The following is a 19,748-nucleotide window of genomic DNA, read 5'->3' as shown; positions in this document are numbered from 1 at the left end:
TACTCATATACAGTCCCTCGGGAAAAACCTCACCATCACTCAGCACTCGGCATTCGGCACTCGCACTCAGTAGGTACCCGCGCTTACTGGGGGTGAGACACCGGAGGGGCTCCTTTTGCCCAAGCGCTATAACAAGCCAATCATGGCATAAATCAATCAGGCCCTCGGCCTTACTCAGTCACGAATCAGAAAAACATGTTGCGGCGTGCAGCCCGATCCCATAAATATCCTCACAAATCAGGCCCTCGGCCTCACTCAGTCATAACCTCTCCAGCCTCTCGGGCTCTCGAAAAACAAGGTATTCAGCCCAAACAACATTTATATGATGCATTAAAACGGAGTAATAGAGACTGAGTTATGCAGTAAATAAGTATAAACATGACTGAATATAGATTTCCAATCGAAAACAATGAAAGGCTAGAAATAAAAGACCTCTAAGGGTCCAAACAACACTGGCATAAGGCCTAAACATAGCATCCAGCCTGATTTACAGAAATCTTTCTAAAACACGTAAGAAGCATGTAGTTTCAACAAAATATTCAACTTTACAGTATATACTGGACGGGCCAAGTCACAATTCCCAATGGTGCACGCCACACGCCCGTCACCTAACATGTGAGCCATCTCAAAATAGTCACATGACACAAAATCCGGGGTTTCATACCCTCCAGGACTAGATTTACAATCGTTTTTACCTCAAACCGCTCAAGTCTCTACTCCACGATACTCTTTCTCCTCGACTCGGCCTCCAAATGGTCCAAATCTATTCACAACCAGTACAATACCATCAATATACGCTAATGGAAAGAATTCCACAAGAAAACTATCAAATTAGACCCCAAACACGAAATCGGCTCAAACTCGACCCCCGGGCCCACGTATCGAAATCTGACAAAAATTACAAAATTTGAAAGCCCATTCACTTACGAGTCCACACATATGAAATTTATCAAAATCCGACTCCATTTGGTCCCTCAAATCCTCAAATCAAACTCTCCAAAATCCTAATCCCTAACCCCTCATTTTCACCCCTAACTTCCACTAATTAATTGATTAAACAACGGGAAGACACCATAGATAAGAGTATTAGAGCTCAAGCAACTTACCTCACTGAAAACCCCTTGAATCTCCCTTCAAAATTACACCAAAAGCTCCAAAAACCGACTTGAAAATGGTGGAAATGAACCAAAATTCGCGAAGTGTTCTATTTATACTTTCTGCCCAGACCTTTCGCACCTGCGGCTAAATATGCGCACCTGCGGTGCCGCATCTGCACAAGAACCTCCGCACCTGCGAAAAATCATTAAATGCCACAACTTCGCACATGCGCTCCATATCCGCATCTGCGACTACGTAGGTGCGGAAAAGACCTCGCAGCTGCGGCCACTGCCTGACCTCCTCTCTTCCGCTTCTGCGGGCACCTATCCGCATCTGCGGACTCGCAGGTGCGACCTCTCCTACGCACCTGCGGACCCAACCTATCTCAACTCCGTCCGCACCTGCAAACTCCCCACGCGCGCCTGCGGCCTCGCACCTGCCACTCCCCTTTCGCAGGTGCGGAAAACACCAGCAACTTCAGAAACCATCAAATCAGCTATCTCCCAACACCAACAATTGATCCGTTAACCATCCGAAACTCACCTGAGGCCCTCGGGACCTCAACCAATCATACCAACAAGTCATATATCAACATACGAACTTAGTCAAACCTTCGAAACACTCAAAACAACATCAAAACAACAAATTACACTCGGATTCAAGCCTAAGAACTTCTAAACCTCCAAATTCCACGAACGATGCCGAAATCTATCAAATCACACCCGAATGACCTCAAATTTTGCACACAAGTCAAAAATAACAACCTACTCCAACTTTCGGAATTCCATTCCGACCCCGATATCAAAATTTCCACTGCCGACCAAAATCGCCAATATTCTAACTTTTGCCAATTCACGCCTAATTCTACCACGAGCCTCCAAATCACATTCCGGACGCTCTCATAAGTTCAAAATCACCTAACGGAGCTAGTGGAACCATAAAAATTCAAATCCAAGGTCGTTTACACATAAGTCAACATCCGGTCAGCTTTTCCAACTTAAACCTTCTAGTTGGGAATCATTCTTCTAAATAAATTCTGACTACCCTGAAAAACCAAAATCGACGATTCACATAAGTCATAATACATCAAACGGAGCTACTCATACCCTCAAACAACCGAGCGAAGTGCAAATGTTCAAAACGACCAGTCGGATCGTTACACATCTCTTTAATTTTGTTGAACAGTCTTGGAAGAATAAACTTTGATCTTCGTCAACTTCATTGTCCCTCCATTGAAAAAATTTGCAACTCTTGGCCTGAAAATTTCATAAATTGAATCAATTTAATGACAAACACAAAGTTAATCAACCACAATAGATGGTCTAGAAATGAACACATATACCATAGGAAGGGGCAAGACCAAAATCTTCGGCCAGGATTACGCTTCGACTAAGAAGTCTGCATTGCAACAAAATTCCATATTTGCATCGCACTTCAACATTAAGCATTGGGTCTTCATCATCCATGCAAAGTCTATTCAAGTTGGTATATGCCATTCATAACCCTAATTTCTAATATATAAAAATTGGGAAACAATTCAAACTCTAAAATAAAGGTTATGAACTAGAATGACTAAAGATTAGTAATTTGCAGTCTATAGATTAAAACTCGCCTCTTTAATTTCACCACCACCAGTAGAAGTTCTTCAACAATGGCAGATAGTTTAAGTTTAGGAGGAATGATAAAAGAATGGGTTCAAATAAAAGAGTTGAGTTTAACGTTTGGGGCCCTTTCTTATGGCTTATTTGGCATAACACGTGGCGATTATATAACAGGCGAGCCTTTTAAATTTAGTCATTACGCACTTGGAAGAAGTGTAGTCACGTATGGGTTTAATTGAGCATATAACGTTAAATAAATTCTGAAAAAAATAAGTTCAGAAGTATAATAGGATCTGGAAAAAAAAAGTGTGTAATTGATAGTATTATGATCATAGATTAGAGAAGACATTATCCCATTAATTTACTTATTTCTTCTAAAGTCGGGCGAGGCACGAGAGAATGTAAAGCACACAACAACAACAACAGGACAAACGCTATTCCCCATGCAGCTCGAGCTACACATATTTGTAGACAGAGAGAGAGAGAGAAATATGGTATTTATACGCATTTAGAGAGAGAAAGCCATTCAGAAAATTTCCAAGTATTCCGAAACACAAGGTGACGCTACGATTCTTACGTTTTTAGCTAAAATTTGGACAATCCACTTGTCATTCCTTTGTTCATTCCTATCTCTATCTCTCGTTTCTTGTTGTTTTTTCCCTCCCCAACTTCCATTTTCCTTTGGTCTTTACCCTTCCCCTCATTCACCCCCACCTCTTCTCACGCCAATAGAACCAAAAAAAATATAATTCTTTCCCTTTGCTCTAAAGATTCATTCATACATACATACAAAAATTACAAACATATATATACACGACGACGACATTGTTGCATAATATATAAGTTATATACAAAACAGAATACGCACGCAGTTTTGTATGTTAGAGATATTATAATAATGGTGAAGATAATGGATCTGAGGAGAAATGGGTATTTGATACTTTTGTTGGTTTTGTTGGGTGGTGATTATGAGGTAGGTGTGAAGGGGGAGAATAATGTGGTTTTCAGTGTAGAGCACAAATTTGGTGGGCGTGGAAGGTCTGTTTTGAAGGACCTCAAAGACCACGATGTCCGTCGTCACGGCAGAATGCTCGCCGCCGCCGACTTCCAATTGGGTGGCAACGGCAGTCCCACCGGTGCAGCGTGAGTTCCTCCTCATTCCTACATATTTTCCAAACCTTATTTTAATATATGTTAATTTACTCTCTCCGTTCTCATTTTGGTACTCCCTCTAAGTATAGTATGACTTGACACATAGTGTAAGGAAGAAAGAGAAAACTTTTAAAAGTTATGGTCCTAAAAAGATAAATGATAAAAGCTTTGTGGGGCCAATGATATTTGTGTCGCTATAAAACCTTCTCAGTAAAGGTAAAATGAATAAAAATAAAAAAATTTAAAGTTAAATTATTTTCGAATATAGAAATGCGTCATTCTTTTTTTAAATGGATTAATAAGGAAAAAACTTCATCTAAATTGAGTCGGGAGTATCATGTTACGAGAATTAGTTCTTTTCAATCATTTGTCATTTTAGAAAATCAAGCATAAATAATTTTCTTTCTACCCCTACCCTTAGAATTAAGACACGCAAACAAAGTTCCCTTATTTATTGGAAATATATTAATGCAATCAAAGATTAAAGAATTATGGGTAGCTTAGTAAAATTACTCTTATTAATATTTTCTTAAAGGGCGTGTAAAAAATTTATCTTAAAACAACTACTCCCTCTTTTCAAGTTAGATGACACACTTTCTTTACTAGTCCGTACCAAAAAGAATGACACATTTCTGCAATTGGAAATAATTTAACTTTAAACTCTTCATTTTACCCATTTTACCCTTAATAAGAAGTTTTTATAACTACACAAATGTCATGGCCCTACAAAGCTTTTCCCCCTTAAGCTTTTAAGATCACAAGGTTCAAAAGTCTTCTTTTTATTCTTAAACTCCGTGTCGAGTCAAACTACCATTTAAACGGAGGGAGTAAATGAAAACAGGGGGAGTATTATCAATGATCTAGACTTCCCCTTTAGTGAGTCGTACACAACATGAACCAAGATTAGTCGGGCCAGTAGATTTCCATGAGTAAACAAAATGAAGAATTAACCTAAATAGCCTCTCACCCAACCACTTAAACTAAAAATAGCCGGTATATATATAGTCTATGTATAATCCGTGTATAATATGTATATAATTGTTTCTAATCTATGTATACCGCCTAGATAAAGTAAACAACGACTCCAACTGGCTATTTGTGTAAAGATCCCAAACAAAATTATATTAAAGTTCTAATTGTTAAAAAGTTAGTTGGATTGAGATAAAGTTGATAATTTGAGTAGTATTATGAATATGAATTATTGTGGTTACTTATTTTCCTCATACTATAAGGGATGCAGGCTATATTTCACTAAGCTTTCAATTGGGACACCTTCAAAGGACTATCATGTCCAGGTCGATACTGGAAGTGACCTCTTTTGGGTAAACTGTGCGCGTTGTCTCAGATGTCCTACAAAAAGCAAACTCGGGGTATGATCCTAGAACAAAACGAGTAACGTAAATTTCTTGATGTATATTAAATAATTATTCAGTTATTTGTCACACTAACAGATAGATTTAGTGCAATATGACTTACAAGCCTCAACAACTGGGAAATCTATTACCTGTGAGCAAGATGTTTGCAGTGCTATGTTCAATGCAGCCAGCTCCGAATGCAAGGTCGGAAAGCCCTGTGAATATTTGGTTACTTATGGAGATGGCAGCTCAACTGGAGGATACTTCGTAAAAGATAACATTTATTTAGATCAAGTGTCTGGAGATTATAAAACATCTTCCTTACAGGGAACCGTCGCATTTGGGTATGTCTAATCCTTGTAACTTAAAAATCTATCTATGCTGATTTTTTGCCAAGTAATCTGATGCATGGACTTCACTTACTAATCTAGTTTCAACTTTTGATTTGTTATTGTGTACACCAATTTGATGTTTATAAGCTTTTCTAAGTGTCGACTCGCCTTGTCAAGTCAATCCTTCAAACAAGTTGTATACTCCATTCCTTGATGTCTTTCAACTTGTCCATAGCATGATGGTTTAGTCAGTCGTGCTAAAAACAGATTCTGTTGTATTTTGTGTGGTAGTAAATCAGGTACATTGTAATTGTAGCATACTGTACAAGTTCAAGTAATATTATGCCATGTGGACTAATCAACTGAAGTAGATGTTTGATTGTTAAATAAGTTATGATTGTTATGCTTCAAACCTCTGTTTAGTCGGAGAACTGGGAATGTAGGTGTTAAAGATATTAATAGGTGTTAAAGATATTACATCTAAGCTGTACTATCCTAAATGAAGCTGTATGAATTGGAGAAGGAAATATGTGAACAGGATTTACATGTGCAATTGCTTGCAAAAATCATGAAGCTGTTTAGAACTAAAAAAGAAATGGACCTTGGGTCTAATTCAACCCCAAAAGTTAGCTCATGAGGTGGGGATTGCGAACACCATATGAGGAGACACAAAAACCATATCCCCGCTGATGTGGGATACTAACAACCCCCGCACGGCTAGGATTGGACTTCTAGAGCGTGGATAATATAAATAGGGCCCAACATCGGGTACACAATGAATTGGGATGGGTCTGGCTCTAATACTATGATAAAACAATGGGCATTGGGCCTAACTCAACCCAAAAGCTAGCACATGATTTGAGAATTGCCCAAGACCATAAAAGGAGACAGGGAAACCACACCGATGTGATGTGGGACACCACCAAGAACGTGGATAGTCACTGGAAAGATAATGTGATTTGTGTATCATATGTATGATGATCCTTCTCCTCTTCTCAGTGTATATATTGGTAATGCAGTGAATGCACCGATGAATGAGTTCGCAGCCTCTAAGTCTATCGTACTTGTTCAAGATCGCTAACAGTTCAATACATTGAAGATCTATAGTGCCTTTCTTCATTTCCCTATATCAAGCATAATAAAGTTGCGTTTCCAAATCACAGTATTGTGGTTTTTAAATTTAGATGTAAAATAATGCTACTCTATTTTGTGATATTATAGTCTGCTTGGGCAAGTAGTTCATCGTGTGATGATGTGTTTGTATTACCTGTTTTTGATCCAAGATAGGTGCTCGTCTCAACAATCTGGAGACCTAGGTACATCTACTAATGCAGTTGATGGGATAATTGGTTTTGGTGAAGCAAATTCATCCGTCATCTCACAGTTAGCTGCAGCTGGAACGGTGAAAAAAATGTTCGCACATTGCCTGGACGGAGTTAAAGGAGGTGGTATATTTGCTATTGGACAAGTAGTTGAGCCAAAAGTAAATTCAGCCCCATTAGTCCCGAATAGGTATGTACTTTTAGTTGCCACTCCCTCCTCAAAAATAAAGGGAAAAAAATGAACAAATAAGACATGCAGACAGAAAAATTGCCATTCTACTGAATTACCTTGAATTTCTGCGAGAGGTCTCCGTAGCTTGAACCCGTGACCAGTTGGCCACATGGAGGTGGTATATTTGCTATTGGACAAGTAGTTGAGCCAAAAGTAAATTCAGCCCCATTAGTCCCGAATAGGTATGTACTTTTAGTTGCCACTCCCTCCTCAAAAATAAAGGGAAAAAAATGAACAAATAAGACATGCAGACAGAAAAATTGCCATTCTATTGAATTACCTTGAATTTCTGCGAGAGGTCTCCGTAGCTTGAACCCGTGACCACTTGGCCACATGGTGGCAACTTTTGTTGTTGTGCCAAGGTTCCCCTTCAATTCCGTTTATATTTATTTGAAACCAAAAAGGAGAATTGTTCGTATGCTAGTTACACAAGCAATAGCACATCTGGTTTTGACCCAAAACATACTAAGTGGAGACCATAAGATAAATGCTGATTTCCTTCGTTTACTGAACTGAAATGCTTCTCTTCCTCTTTAGGGCACATTATACTCTTTCTCTGAAGGATATTGAGGTTGGTAAAGAAGTTCTAGACATCCCGACTTCCCTCTTTGAGTCAAAATCCAGTAAAAAAGCAATAATTGACAGCGGAACAACTTTAGTATATCTTCCGAGCAAGGCCTATAATGCTCTCATGAACAAGGTAACTTCAGCAATCTATTAACTGCTAAGTCAGTTATGTCTTGGATGGTGTATATAGCAACTATGCATGGTTACATGGTCCTTTAATTTCCCCTTACTGCTTGATTTTTCACTGTATGCTCCTATAGCTGATGTCAAAGCAACCACAATTGAAGACTCATCATCTTGACGGGGACTTTGACTGCTTTATCTACAGCGGAAAGTAAGGCTCTTACCTCTCACGTTAGTTTCAAAATTTTATTATCATTGTTTACAAACTGATTTTGGTTTTCCTTTCTCGGTGCAGTGTCGACGATGGTTTCCCAGCTGTAACATTTCAGTTTGTGGGAAATCTTTCTTTGACAGCTTATCCCCATGATTATCTTTTTGAAGTTCGTGTAAGTAATCTAACTATGCTCAACTTCTTCAACACTCTCTTTAATTTGATTACATGTTGTTTTACCCATTCAGTAACCGGTTTGAGTTTGGGTTCAAGCTTGGTCATTCTACTACGGAAGCTATCCATCTTAATAGGAGGTTGGTTGAACTGTACAGGGACAAGGAAGAAGTATTTGCACATAGTGTTTATTGACCTAGAAAAAGCATATGACAATGTCCTTAGGAAAGTTCTGTGGAGATGCCCGGAGGTGAAAGTTGTTCTGGTAGCTTATATTAGGATGATCAAGGACATGTATGATGGAGCTAAGACCCGTGTTAGCACTGTGGGGGGCGACTCAGAGCTTTTTTCGGTTGTTATGGGGTTACACCAAGGATCCGCGCTCAGCCCGTTCTTATTTGCTCTGACGATGGACGCACTGACACACTATATCCAAGGGGAGGTACTATGGTGTATGTTATTCGTTGATGACATAGTTCAGATTGATGAGACGCGAGGCGGTGTTAACGAGAGGTTGGAGGTTTGGAGGCAGACCCTCGAGTCTAAAGGTTTTAAGTTGAGCAGGAGTAACACAGAATACGTGGAGTACAAGTTCAGTGACGTATAGGGAGAAACACACATGGACGTGAGGCTTGCCTCTCAAGTCATCCCCAAGAAAGGGAGCTTCAAGTATCTGGGGTCGGTTATCCAAGGGGGTGGGAGATTAATGAGGATGTCACGCACCGTATAGAGGTGGGGTGGATGAAATGAAGGCTAGCATCTGGTGTCTTGTGTGATAGGAAGGTAAGTTCTACAGAGCGGTGGTTAGACCGGCCATGTTATATGGTGCAGAGTGTTGGCCATTCAAGAATTCTCATATCCAGAAGATGAAAGTTGCAGAAATGGGGATGTTTAGATGGATGTGTTGGCACACTAGGCTAGATAGGATTAAGAATGAAGATATCCGAGTGAAGGTGGGCGTGGCTTCAATGGAAGACAAGATGCGGGAAGCTAGGCTTAGATGGTTCGGGAACTTGCGGAGGAGAAACATGGATGCCCCGATAAGGAGGTGTGAACGGCGTGCCTTGACGGGTATGAGTAGAGGTAGAGGGCGGCCTAAGAAGTATTGGGGAGAGGTGATCAGGCAGGACATGGTGCGGCTTCAGATTTCCGAGGATATGGCCCTTGATAGGAAGCTGTGGAGGTCGAGCATTAAGGTTGTAGGTTAGGAGGTAGGAGGCTAGTCTGATAGTGTTGTGTCTTAGGCTGGTGGTAGCTCCTGTGTGTCCATATTACTTCATTAGGGTTGCAGGTTAGGTTGTAGGAGGCTAGTTTGATTGTTGTCTTAGGATGCTAGTGGCTCTTGTTGTGTCATTATTACTTCCATTATGTCTGTAGTGTTATGCCTTTGTTACTGCTTTTCTTTCTGCTGTCTGGTTATCACGTTGTTGGTGTTATCTTTTTGACTTCCTTTGATGTTACAGCTTAACTGTCCTTTACCATCGTCGAGAGCGGAGGGTCTATCGGAAACAGCCTCTACTCCTCCGGAGTAGGGGTAAGGTCTGCGTACACACTATTCTTCCCAGACCCTACTTGTGGAATTTCACTGGGTCGTTGTTGTTGTTTTATCCATCCAAGAAAAAAAAAATAATAATAATAATAATAACGTAAAAGGACCAAAAATACCCTTAACGTATTTAAATTGGTTGTGTGTGTGCTAACACGAAGATACAAGTCTATTATTTAAATGGTATATCAAGTTGTCCGATTTATGTAAGTGATACATTTACAATCGTTGTTGGCAGTATATGTCTTGTGTCGAGGGTCTATCAGAAACGGCCTCTCTACCTTCACAAAAGTAGAGGTAAGGTCTGCATACATCCTACCCTTCCACGAACGGATTCTTACTGGGTTTGTTGTTGTTGTTGTTGGCAGTATATGTTTAGTCCTATGATACATGTCTGATGCTGTTAGGCTGCAGGGGAAGCCAACGTGATACATGTCTTTTGTAGCTTAGATAACATATGAATAAAAGACCTCTTTTGTTGCGGAGATCGTCATCTCAGTTATCCTCTGGTTACATTTTGCAGGATAATGAATGGTGCATTGGTTGGCAGGAGGGAACACAGGGAAAGGATGGAAATGAAATCTATCTGTTAGGAGGTATGACTTTACCCCTTCTCCTACTTCGCCTTCAACTATGTATGAATTCCATGAATCTTCACCTTGTCTCAGACACCTAGCTTGGATAAATATTTTTTCTTTCATTTTATTTGCTCGAGACAAAAAATATGTGGCAAAATGTGCAACTTGTCATAATTGAGCTCAAGTTGATACAATATAGAAAGACATCTTGGTGACAATAATCGAGTTAACTTTTGTAACAATCTTGATGCAGATCTTCTGTTATCAAACAAGCTTGTTCTGTATGATCTTGAGAAACAGACCATTGGTTGGACTCAATATGACTGTGAGTATTGCTTCCCACTTATTTGAATGCATTTTCTTACTTCACTTTCTTCGATAACCGAGGGTCTATCAGAATCAACCTCTCTACTTTCTCAAGGTAGGGGTAAGGTCTACGTACACAGTACCCTCTCCAGACCCCCACTTATAGGATTACACTGGGTTTGTTGTTGTTGTTGTTGGTCTTAATAAAATATTTTTTTTTTTGGGTTGATTTCAGGCTCGTCGAGCATTAAAGTGAAAGACGAAACTTCTGGAAATGTGTATACAGTGGGTGCTCACAAGATATCATCAGCATCTAGTTTGGATTCAAGAATGGCTTTTACATTCTTCTTGTCAATTATCTCTTTCTTCTGCTTTTTGTTGAAGTGAGAGAACATCAGAAAGACTGTACATTGGAGTAACCATTACATACTACAATTGAAAGGTTCCACAGCATGATTCTTTAATCCACTTCTTTTATATGAAATTGTAAAAGAATCGGTTTTGATGAAAAACTGACATCAGCAGATTTTCTTCTCTGCTTTTAAACATATAGGAACCATTCGCTATGCTAGTGTCAAATATTTCTTCTCCTGCTTTTTCCAATTTTATGTCTCTTTTCTTTTTGGATATGATACAAGATATAGTGAATTGACTTATGTAAAACATGCTTCATGTTTACTTCCGTTTCGTATATATCATTTTGTTTCAGTGTGAAATCAAAGTGTACAACCTAAATAAAGTTTCTTTTTTTTTTTTTTTGGAAAATTCTCAGCAAAACCCGCCGCTAACCTTCGGGTAAGCTGCTCATTGTGCAATAACTCGCAAACCGCTCATTGTGCAATAACTCGCAAACCACACAGGAGATGTAAACCACACTAGGCAAGCCCGGTGCCACGAGCTCCCTAATAAAGTACTTAATACCATTTGGTAGTTAGAAGAATCCAAACATCTAAGATCTGACCACATAACAAAAAACTGAGATATGAAAAGAAAAAGAGAAGATAGAAAGCCAAGAATGAAGAAGACTACAACTAGGAATTATACAAAATTCCAATCTACCTAAGCTAGAGAAAAGGATGACTCCCAGACACACTAATATAGCCGGGCCCACCTCTCCGGTCCGAAAAAATATCTAATATTTCTCCTTTTTTTTTTTTACAGTAAAGAAATGAAGCCATAGAAAAAAGGCAAAAGAAAATGAAAAATCATTTAAACAAATAAATTCAGAGTTGCAAGGAGATTTCACCCTCTTTGCTTCCTCCAGCAGCTCTCTTTTCTTCATTGTCGGAACAAACGTTGGCAATGCACCTTGCGGTCTGAGGCTTCTTCTTTTTCTTCTTCAAAAACTTTTTTGCCTTCTCGAACAATCCCAGAATGATCCAGTACAGTTAGACCAGAGGAACATTCCTATTGTCCGTAACTTCGCTCAGTTCATCAAAGACAGTCTTGTCCATCGTCTTTAGAGGTCGAGTCAATTGAGTTCGAATCAAGGAAGAGGCAGACAACAGCACAATCATCAACTTTAGAGGTTGGGTATTCAGTTCTCCAGGCTCGTACAGCTACTTCAACCAGTGATCGAGCTGCAAATGAACGTGGTGAAGCTGAAGCCACAATGTTTACCACTTGGTCATTTGAAAGCACATCCCAAATCTGTCATAGCCATCAAAATTAGTTTTTGACTAGGAGATAATATAATCACATTAAGTATTTAGCAACAAAAAATAAGAAACTCTTACCCCATCCGTTGCCAGAACAATGAACTGATCTTTCTCTGTTAAACACCTATATGAAATTTCAGGCACAGCTATGAGGCCAAAATCCTTGAGGCAAAAATCTCCAAATGCACGTGCCATGGCTAGTCCAGGTGAGTCACTGTTCGGCAACCACACTCTTGCAACCTCTGGTTCATTGCGAAGAGCAAATACACGCCCTTTACATTTGCGAATCCTCTCTGCCTCCACTGTAAATTTACAAAGAAGTATTTAATAGAAAAATATATATTAGGATGAGCCATCAAAAGCATTAGTCCAAGTCAACAATGCAAAAATAGGACTCTGCTTTCAAGAATACTATAATGTAGGTGCTACAATCCTAACGAACATAAGCATTTATTTCCTGAAGAAAGCATCTATTGCTTCATCTCTAAATTCATTCACCTGTAAAATGACTGTTGCTAAGCATCTGACTAGTCAAAATTAATTTTGTTAAGCTTAGAATCATAAAAGTAGATACCCCTAATCCTTCTTTTCCTTTTCTTTCTTATACTCCCCAAATACAGGTTACTGTATTGCGTGCAATCTGGTTTAGATGATTATGTTTTCATAAACGATAGAACTAATTGAAGTCCATAGATGGTCATGGTAAAGCGGATGCAATTTTCACATTTCTTCTCAGATGTCAATATGAATCTGCAAACTGTCAAGGGGAAGAACTGTCTCTCGATACCTCAAATGCAAAGAAAATCTAAAATATATGAATAAATTTGCTAAATTGACTCTTCATGAGATTCAAAAGATGGTGATTTAGTAAATGAGACCAGATAAAGAAACAGAGCAAGCTAACAAAATCTAACCATTGTCTGTGTCACGAACAGAAATTCTGATTTGTCAGCAGTAACATATAAGAGGGTCACTATAAATACATGATTTGACTAGCAGAACCTACTTAACCAGTCCTGTTAATATGAGCCTATACCATTATAGATGAGATTACAGTCTTTCCAAAATATTTCAATCAACAAACTAGGACTTTCAGTTTCTGACTAGTACACCTGTTTCGACGATTTACTCTTCTTCAGTACTTCCTGGGTGTTAAACCTAAAATGCTTATGAACAGCAATAAGGAAAAAAATAAAAATGAACACTGGACATCAAACTGACAGGCGAACATCTGAAATTGCGTAACTTCATAAATGGGTAAAAAGTAATTAAAGTGAAAAATCTGTTTAATATTCGATTTCACTAGCTGTCATTTAGCCCATCAGACTTGACCCTCATATAACTCAGAGTTAACCGACTTGCTAAGTCAACTTCTCCTCTGACACCATCAGGAAAACTGCCAAGAAAGTATGTTTTATCCCAACAAAATATTTTCAGAAAAAAAAAACTAGTGCTTAACGAAGCAACTTCCATTTATTATCTCCCTTTGAGAGGTTGATCTTATCAGTAATAAGATTACAACCTTCAGACCCTTCGGATAGAAGGTTAACCAAAGAGTAAATTTGGACTATCCCAAAGGGCTGAGAGAGTGAAAGGTTGGTGTGGACCAAAAACCAACACTGTGACAGATTTTTCCAATTGACGGAAGTTGGTGAAACTGAAGTTGTGTACAGAATAAGGCCATAAAAAAGATGAAGAGAAAAAGGAGAAAAAGCTTGCAAGTCACACAGAGACATAATTATTTGGGGGCTCTGATATTTTTGCCCAACTAAATTGCATCGATCAACATCAATGGCTATAGGCTACTTAATTGCATTACTGCAACCTCATAGATTAGCCGTATGAGCTGACATAAACTGCCTACTCTTTAAAGCCCTTCATTAGATTTAATAAAATGAAAGCCGCTAGTCCTCACTAATAAAAAACAGCAATCCCTCCCCTTCTGTTACCTAATTTTACTCATTCAGTCTTCGTGGTTCCATTGGTTGGTAGGTCCGTCTTAGCTTCTGGGCTAGGTCTCGATACAGAAGGAACATAGAGGGTGTGTGCGAAACCCCATGCTTTGAGAGTTCCTAATTAGGACTAGACAGCCATAAGTTATCATAAAGCTGAGGATAAGTGGTAAATTCATAATTGTAACACAAATATGAAATTCAGAAAGCAACATGCAGGCACCAAGATATTCACCTTATTTTTATCCAAATAAAAAAGAAAATACATGAAGGACAGCAAGATATAGGATTATATGCACCTGGTAGGTTAGGTTTAAGATCTACTGTCAATTGTACAGCCATCAAAGAATCATCTTTATCTCTCGTAGCAAGTACAGCTCTAGAATCCCCAACATTTCCAATTACAAGATCCTGACCCTACAGGAAAAAATATAAGTTTATATTCAGAATAACATAGCACAAGACTGTAGCAAGGTTCAACTTTCTGAATTTGTTGACAGACCTGCTTAACAAGGGTAACTGCTGTTGTTCCGCTACAGAAGCAATTGATACGGTTATATCCTCTCAGTTCTCTATCCATGAACTTATAAGCCTTTAGAAATGAGTCCTTCAATGTCTGAAGGACCTCTGGTTGCTTTTCAGTCTTGTCAACATCAATTGAAACCCTCGACTCCTCATCAACAGATATAAGGGAAGCATCCGCAGAGTATAGGGTATTTGCACTAGTCTCTCTTACAACATCATCATCATTTTTAATATTAATTTCCCAGTGTGCACTTAGCTTTAAAGGAAGAGAATCTCTGACTCTCTTCGCAACAAAATGACCATGAGGACCATGGCCATCGAAAACACCACAGAAAACTGTATCCATTCTGGAACCAAAATTCTGAAATAATTATTATATGAAAAATCAGGAAACAACTTTCCAACGGTTATAGTGAGAAAGAATCGTGACTAGGGAAACAACTACAAAGATATCTGAAAAAGCAGGAATACATCCTAACTTAGTCCCCAAAAATTAGAAAAAAACATCAAAAAGAGTGTGAGGGGGGACACATCATATAAGTACATCCAATAACAATTACACAGATATAAACATGCAACAAAAACAAAACTAAAGTATTTGTTTATATTTCCTAATCATTTTCAGGAAGCTGATGATTTATCCATGCCCAAGGGCTAAGGGAGTATCTAATATTCTGAAATTAAATAAACACATAAACATAATCCTCTAAATACTATACTATACAAGCTGAAGCAAAAATAACCATCTCTAGCCACCAATACTGTGATAGAAAAATAACTGCCGGATAACCGTTTTTGCCCCTAGAACTCGTTTTAACTACAGCCATGATAGGATGCACATGCTGTTGATTCATAATATTTGCGAACTAAACACCTTTTTTGTAACCAAGAAATCCCCAAGGGATAGTGGCACACGGTTCAAAACTCAGTGGATAATGGGCATTGCCGCTCTATCCTTCTCCACTTAAATACAAGGTCGGAGCTAGAAACCTGGCTAGGGGTTCGGCTAAACCCGGTAGCTTGAAACTGTGTATTTACGCTGAAAAATTAAGCACTTAATATCACTACTTTACAAAAATAGTGAGGTGAAGAAAATGACTAACCTCCCAAACAATCATGGCATCTTGATTAGGTCCTTTCTTTCCCTGCTGAGTGAAGAGTGAAGCCACCTCGCTCGATCCATTCAACAACATACGCCCAGGAATCCCCTGCAGCTGTTCCTCCGTTGACCACTTTCTTGAGCTCTTCCTTTTAGTTGCAGATACTGAAGGTCCAGGGACTGGGCTCCTGCTTTCAAATGAAAAGCAGGAGCCCATCCAAACCAAAATATTCAATAAGCACTCCACCACAGCAAAATTATCACAATCACTCCCCCCTATTTTTGGATCCCTAATATCTTTCTTTATAAACAATTCAATACCCAGTATCCAATTCTCCTGTCTATCCAATAAATTTCACCATTTTCAATTAACTTTTAACAATCAAAATAATAGTTAATGAAATTAATTATTCACCAACTATAAGAATGGAGTAACGATAACAGAATCAATAAGGGTAAACAATAGAGATTTTCACTTTTCTCCCAAAGAGGAATAAAGCGTAAAGAGTAGATCAATAAACACTATCCCCTTTTTCCAATATTTTAATTTCAAAAAAACCCAATTAATACCCAAGTAGAGTTGAGCTTCAAAAACACCAAAGGATAAAAAAAAATGGTACAGTACATGCAAGAGCGAAAAGAAGAAGAGAACATATAAAAAGAGGGAAAGAGAAAGAATAGAGATTTTCATTACACACATTCCCTTTTATAAGGAAAGAAATATCTAAATCATGCAAAGATATTTTACATCATAGTAATAGGTTAGTTGCTGGCTTGCCAGAGATCACGCGTTCGAGCCCTCAAAATAATTTCTAGCGGGATAAGGTTGCGTACGATACGGCCCTTTCCTAAATTTCGAGCATAGCGGGAGCTTAGTGCACCCGACTGTCCTTTTTAGTAATAGGTTAATTATTATTGTTATTATTATAATTATATGATTATCAAATAAAGTTTATTGTGAAAATTTATATAGAGTTGAAATTTTATCCACATTAAAATATTTATACGATCAAATTATTTATAATTTAGTAAAAGTAGTAGCGAATCTAGTTTAGGTTTTACTAATTGTGTAATTATTATATTATCGGTGTATACAACTTAGACATATTTACTTATTATTGTCTTGCAAAAATTTGATTATTTAAATACCTTTTATAATAACGATAAATAGGACTTAAGCTCTCGTATGTACACGTGAAAATACATATTCTATAGTTTCTTTTTCCTTTTCTTTTGGGGTTGCTTTTGTACCACTCTTGTTTCATTTAATATCTTCCTATAGCTAACATGACTTATTGAAAACCCCAATATAGTGTTAAGAGAGTTTTAAGAAAAATAAATCCAAATTAGTACTTGGGTTGACTAAATGGTAAGTTACATAGTAAAATTGCAATTTTTTTAATTATTTGATGAACATGTTCATACTTTCTTGTAGAGAAATTTCTCTATAAGTAAGTAATAACAGCGAGCCTATTAAAACATATAATCGTGGTGTCATGCCAACTAATCACTAAAAAAATAAAAAATAAAAATCTTAGACACGATTTTCTCTTATTTATTTTTTATATATAAAAAGGATCCAATTGAATACCAAGCATAATAAATCTTAAACAATTGACCAGTCCAAAAGTTTTTTTTTTCAGAGTCTCTATTTCATTATACACGATGAATTAAAAGTGTTTTTTTTAAAAAATAATTTGTTCTAATTATCACTGGCTGCTGGCACCATAGTAATGAAATAGAGAGAGAGACAAAATTCAGATGTATAGAAATTAAATTTCCTCTCTAAAATAATTGAAAATAATTATATGTATCCTGATATCCAAAGTGGCTTTTGTCTATTGCTTTTGGTTGGATAAGGAGGAGGGCCAAGAAATGATAGGAATATTCCATTAAAGGAAAGCTTTTGAAGTTTGTTAAGAATATGGAGGGAATGCAACCAACAAGGGTTGCGGTGAAGTACGGTAAGTAGTCCTTCATTCTTAATGAGATGTCTCGGGTTCGAGTTTCTAGGTATGAAGTTGCATTTGTTAGGGAACGTTTTACTCCCAATATGGGACTTCCCGACGCGAATTCGATTTAGTCGGGCCCCAACGTGAGTACCGAACACCAAGTGGAAAACCAAAAAAAAAAAAAAAAACAAATAAAGAGAAAAGTTAACTGTATTGGGTGTTTTCTTAATTACTTTGATATTCCTTTTTGCTTACATTTTCAACCTTTCCCATTTTTAGTTAGTTCTTTTCACTAAACCTTTGTTTATAAGTAGGGTGGAGCTAGCATTTCCGTTACCGATTCGGCGAACTCAGCAACTTTGTTCCAAATTTTGTATGTCTTTACAAAATTCATTGAATTATATATAAATTATTAATTTAGAATTTCGAACTCATAAATTTGAATTTATGGCTCCGCCACCTAACCCTACATTATCAATAACGCGGTTAAAAGTTACTCGATCTCTACGAAACTCAATTAGTCTATCTCGAAACTGTTAAAATTATATTATATGAAAAGATTCTAAAAACTTACTCTTATAAATAAGTAAAAGTTGTTTTTCAATCTCTTCAAGTATTGGATAACGTCCTACATATAAATAATATAGAGTATACTTTATTGTGGCTTTACACTGTCACATTATTGAAGCTCTCTATGAAAGACGAAAGCAACTATTTTTAGGAGTTTAATTAAATTTAATGAAGGTTAACTTTAAATACATTAAAAAAATTAGTTAGCCTCACACTGAAGCTATATATCTGTTGATGATGTGATTACATATCCAATTATTGTGAAAAGATTATTATGCGTATATAATATAAAATTATCCAGCTTCTCAATTGAGTGGTCATTTGGATAATCTTAGACCAATAATAGGATTATGATATCGTTTTGTTGAGTGTTGACCACAATCGATATATATAGTCCATTTAATTAGATGCCTATGAGTGGATATTCTTAATTTAATTTGATTGAAACCCTAACTAACGCTAGCATAATAAAATTAGAAAATTAACAAATTGTGCCATCCAACTCTTAATTAACTAACAATCTCATCTACCGCAATCTTATAAAATGTTTTGTAGCTATCTTAATTTCTGAACAACTATTGACCCAAAAATATCTAGAAATATATAATTAGTTGAGGTATGAACAGAAAATATATAATTATTTTGTTTTATTTTGATCCACGGATATAATCCTAATAAAGACAGTGAAGGTATCAAAACGAGCCAAATTAACATTAACTAATAATTAAATTGACCATTTTAACCTCTACTATCTCTTTAATTTGTTCATTGAAAATATAACAGATATTCCGAGACTATTTACTCCAAAGGCAACTTTGAAAAAAAAAAGAATTTATTCCTTTTTGCTATCTAAAAAAATCAAATAATATAGATTACAAAAAAAAAAAAGGCCAAAAAATTATTAAAGTGGACTGGGTGGAGTAATATTTGTGTATTAAAAAATAATTTAACTTAAATTTTTCTTTTATCCTTAATGTCATAATTGTACGGTCATTAAGACCACGAGTTTTAAAAATATATTTTTATTTATTAAATTGAATGTCCAATCAAACATGTTCACATAAAAATAAAACTAGAAACATAATTTTTTGGGCTCATTATTGGTAACTATATATATGTACATAGCTAATTTCTTCTCCTTAATTATGTGTACATTCTTATATTTTGCAACATTTTGACACGGTAGGTATATGTGTGTATAGGGTCAGAATGATTTTACGTACATGCACACACATACTACCCAGACGTAATAAATATCTTTAATAGTTTCTAACATTATTTTGTTGATTTATTTTAGCTTTAAAAAACTCCTTATATTACATGAAGACAGAATTATTGGATAAACTTATGTAAAAATAGCACGAGATAGCCAGTTTTCGGATTGGTAATTTAAAA

The 19,748-nt window shown here is 37.0% G+C and overlaps 2 protein-coding genes across 3 annotated transcripts; one reads left to right on the top strand and one right to left on the bottom strand.

Moving 5' to 3' along the window:
* Nucleotides 1-3,305: 3,305 nt before the first annotated feature.
* LOC109239326 (aspartic proteinase-like protein 2) lies at nt 3,306-11,273 on the top strand. 2 transcript variants are annotated; one of them, XM_019405873.1, is made up of 11 exons: nt 3,308-3,842; nt 5,092-5,221; nt 5,303-5,550; nt 6,826-6,983; nt 7,208-7,274; nt 7,630-7,792; nt 7,920-7,993; nt 8,078-8,168; nt 10,237-10,309; nt 10,545-10,616; nt 10,833-11,273. In XM_019405873.1, exons 1-11 carry the CDS (start codon nt 3,598-3,600, stop codon nt 10,982-10,984), a joined length of 1,473 nt encoding a protein of 490 aa, XP_019261418.1. In that variant the 5' UTR covers nt 3,308-3,597; the 3' UTR covers nt 10,985-11,273. The 2 variants fall into 2 exon arrangements, with proteins under 2 accessions (XP_019261419.1, XP_019261418.1); XM_019405874.1 differs by lacking the exon at nt 7,208-7,274 and having other exon boundaries at nt 3,306-3,842; nt 6,826-7,050.
* A 190-nt stretch (nt 11,274-11,463) lies between these two features.
* Nucleotides 11,464-16,537, bottom strand: LOC109239324 (probable protein phosphatase 2C 33). Its single transcript, XM_019405872.1, has 5 exons — nt 15,836-16,537; nt 14,710-15,093; nt 14,507-14,624; nt 12,334-12,557; nt 11,464-12,247 (listed from the first exon to the last, which is right to left on the bottom strand). Exons 1-5 carry the CDS (start codon nt 16,046-16,048, stop codon nt 12,032-12,034), a joined length of 1,155 nt encoding a protein of 384 aa, XP_019261417.1. The 5' UTR covers nt 16,049-16,537; the 3' UTR covers nt 11,464-12,031.
* Between the last annotated feature and the right edge of the window lie 3,211 nt (nt 16,538-19,748).

Source organism: Nicotiana attenuata, unplaced genomic scaffold (assembly GCF_001879085.1).
Source record: "Nicotiana attenuata strain UT unplaced genomic scaffold, NIATTr2, whole genome shotgun sequence".
In the NCBI taxonomy this organism is placed as follows: domain Eukaryota; kingdom Viridiplantae; phylum Streptophyta; class Magnoliopsida; order Solanales; family Solanaceae; genus Nicotiana; species Nicotiana attenuata.
This window is presented reverse-complemented; position numbering and strand designations above follow the sequence as displayed.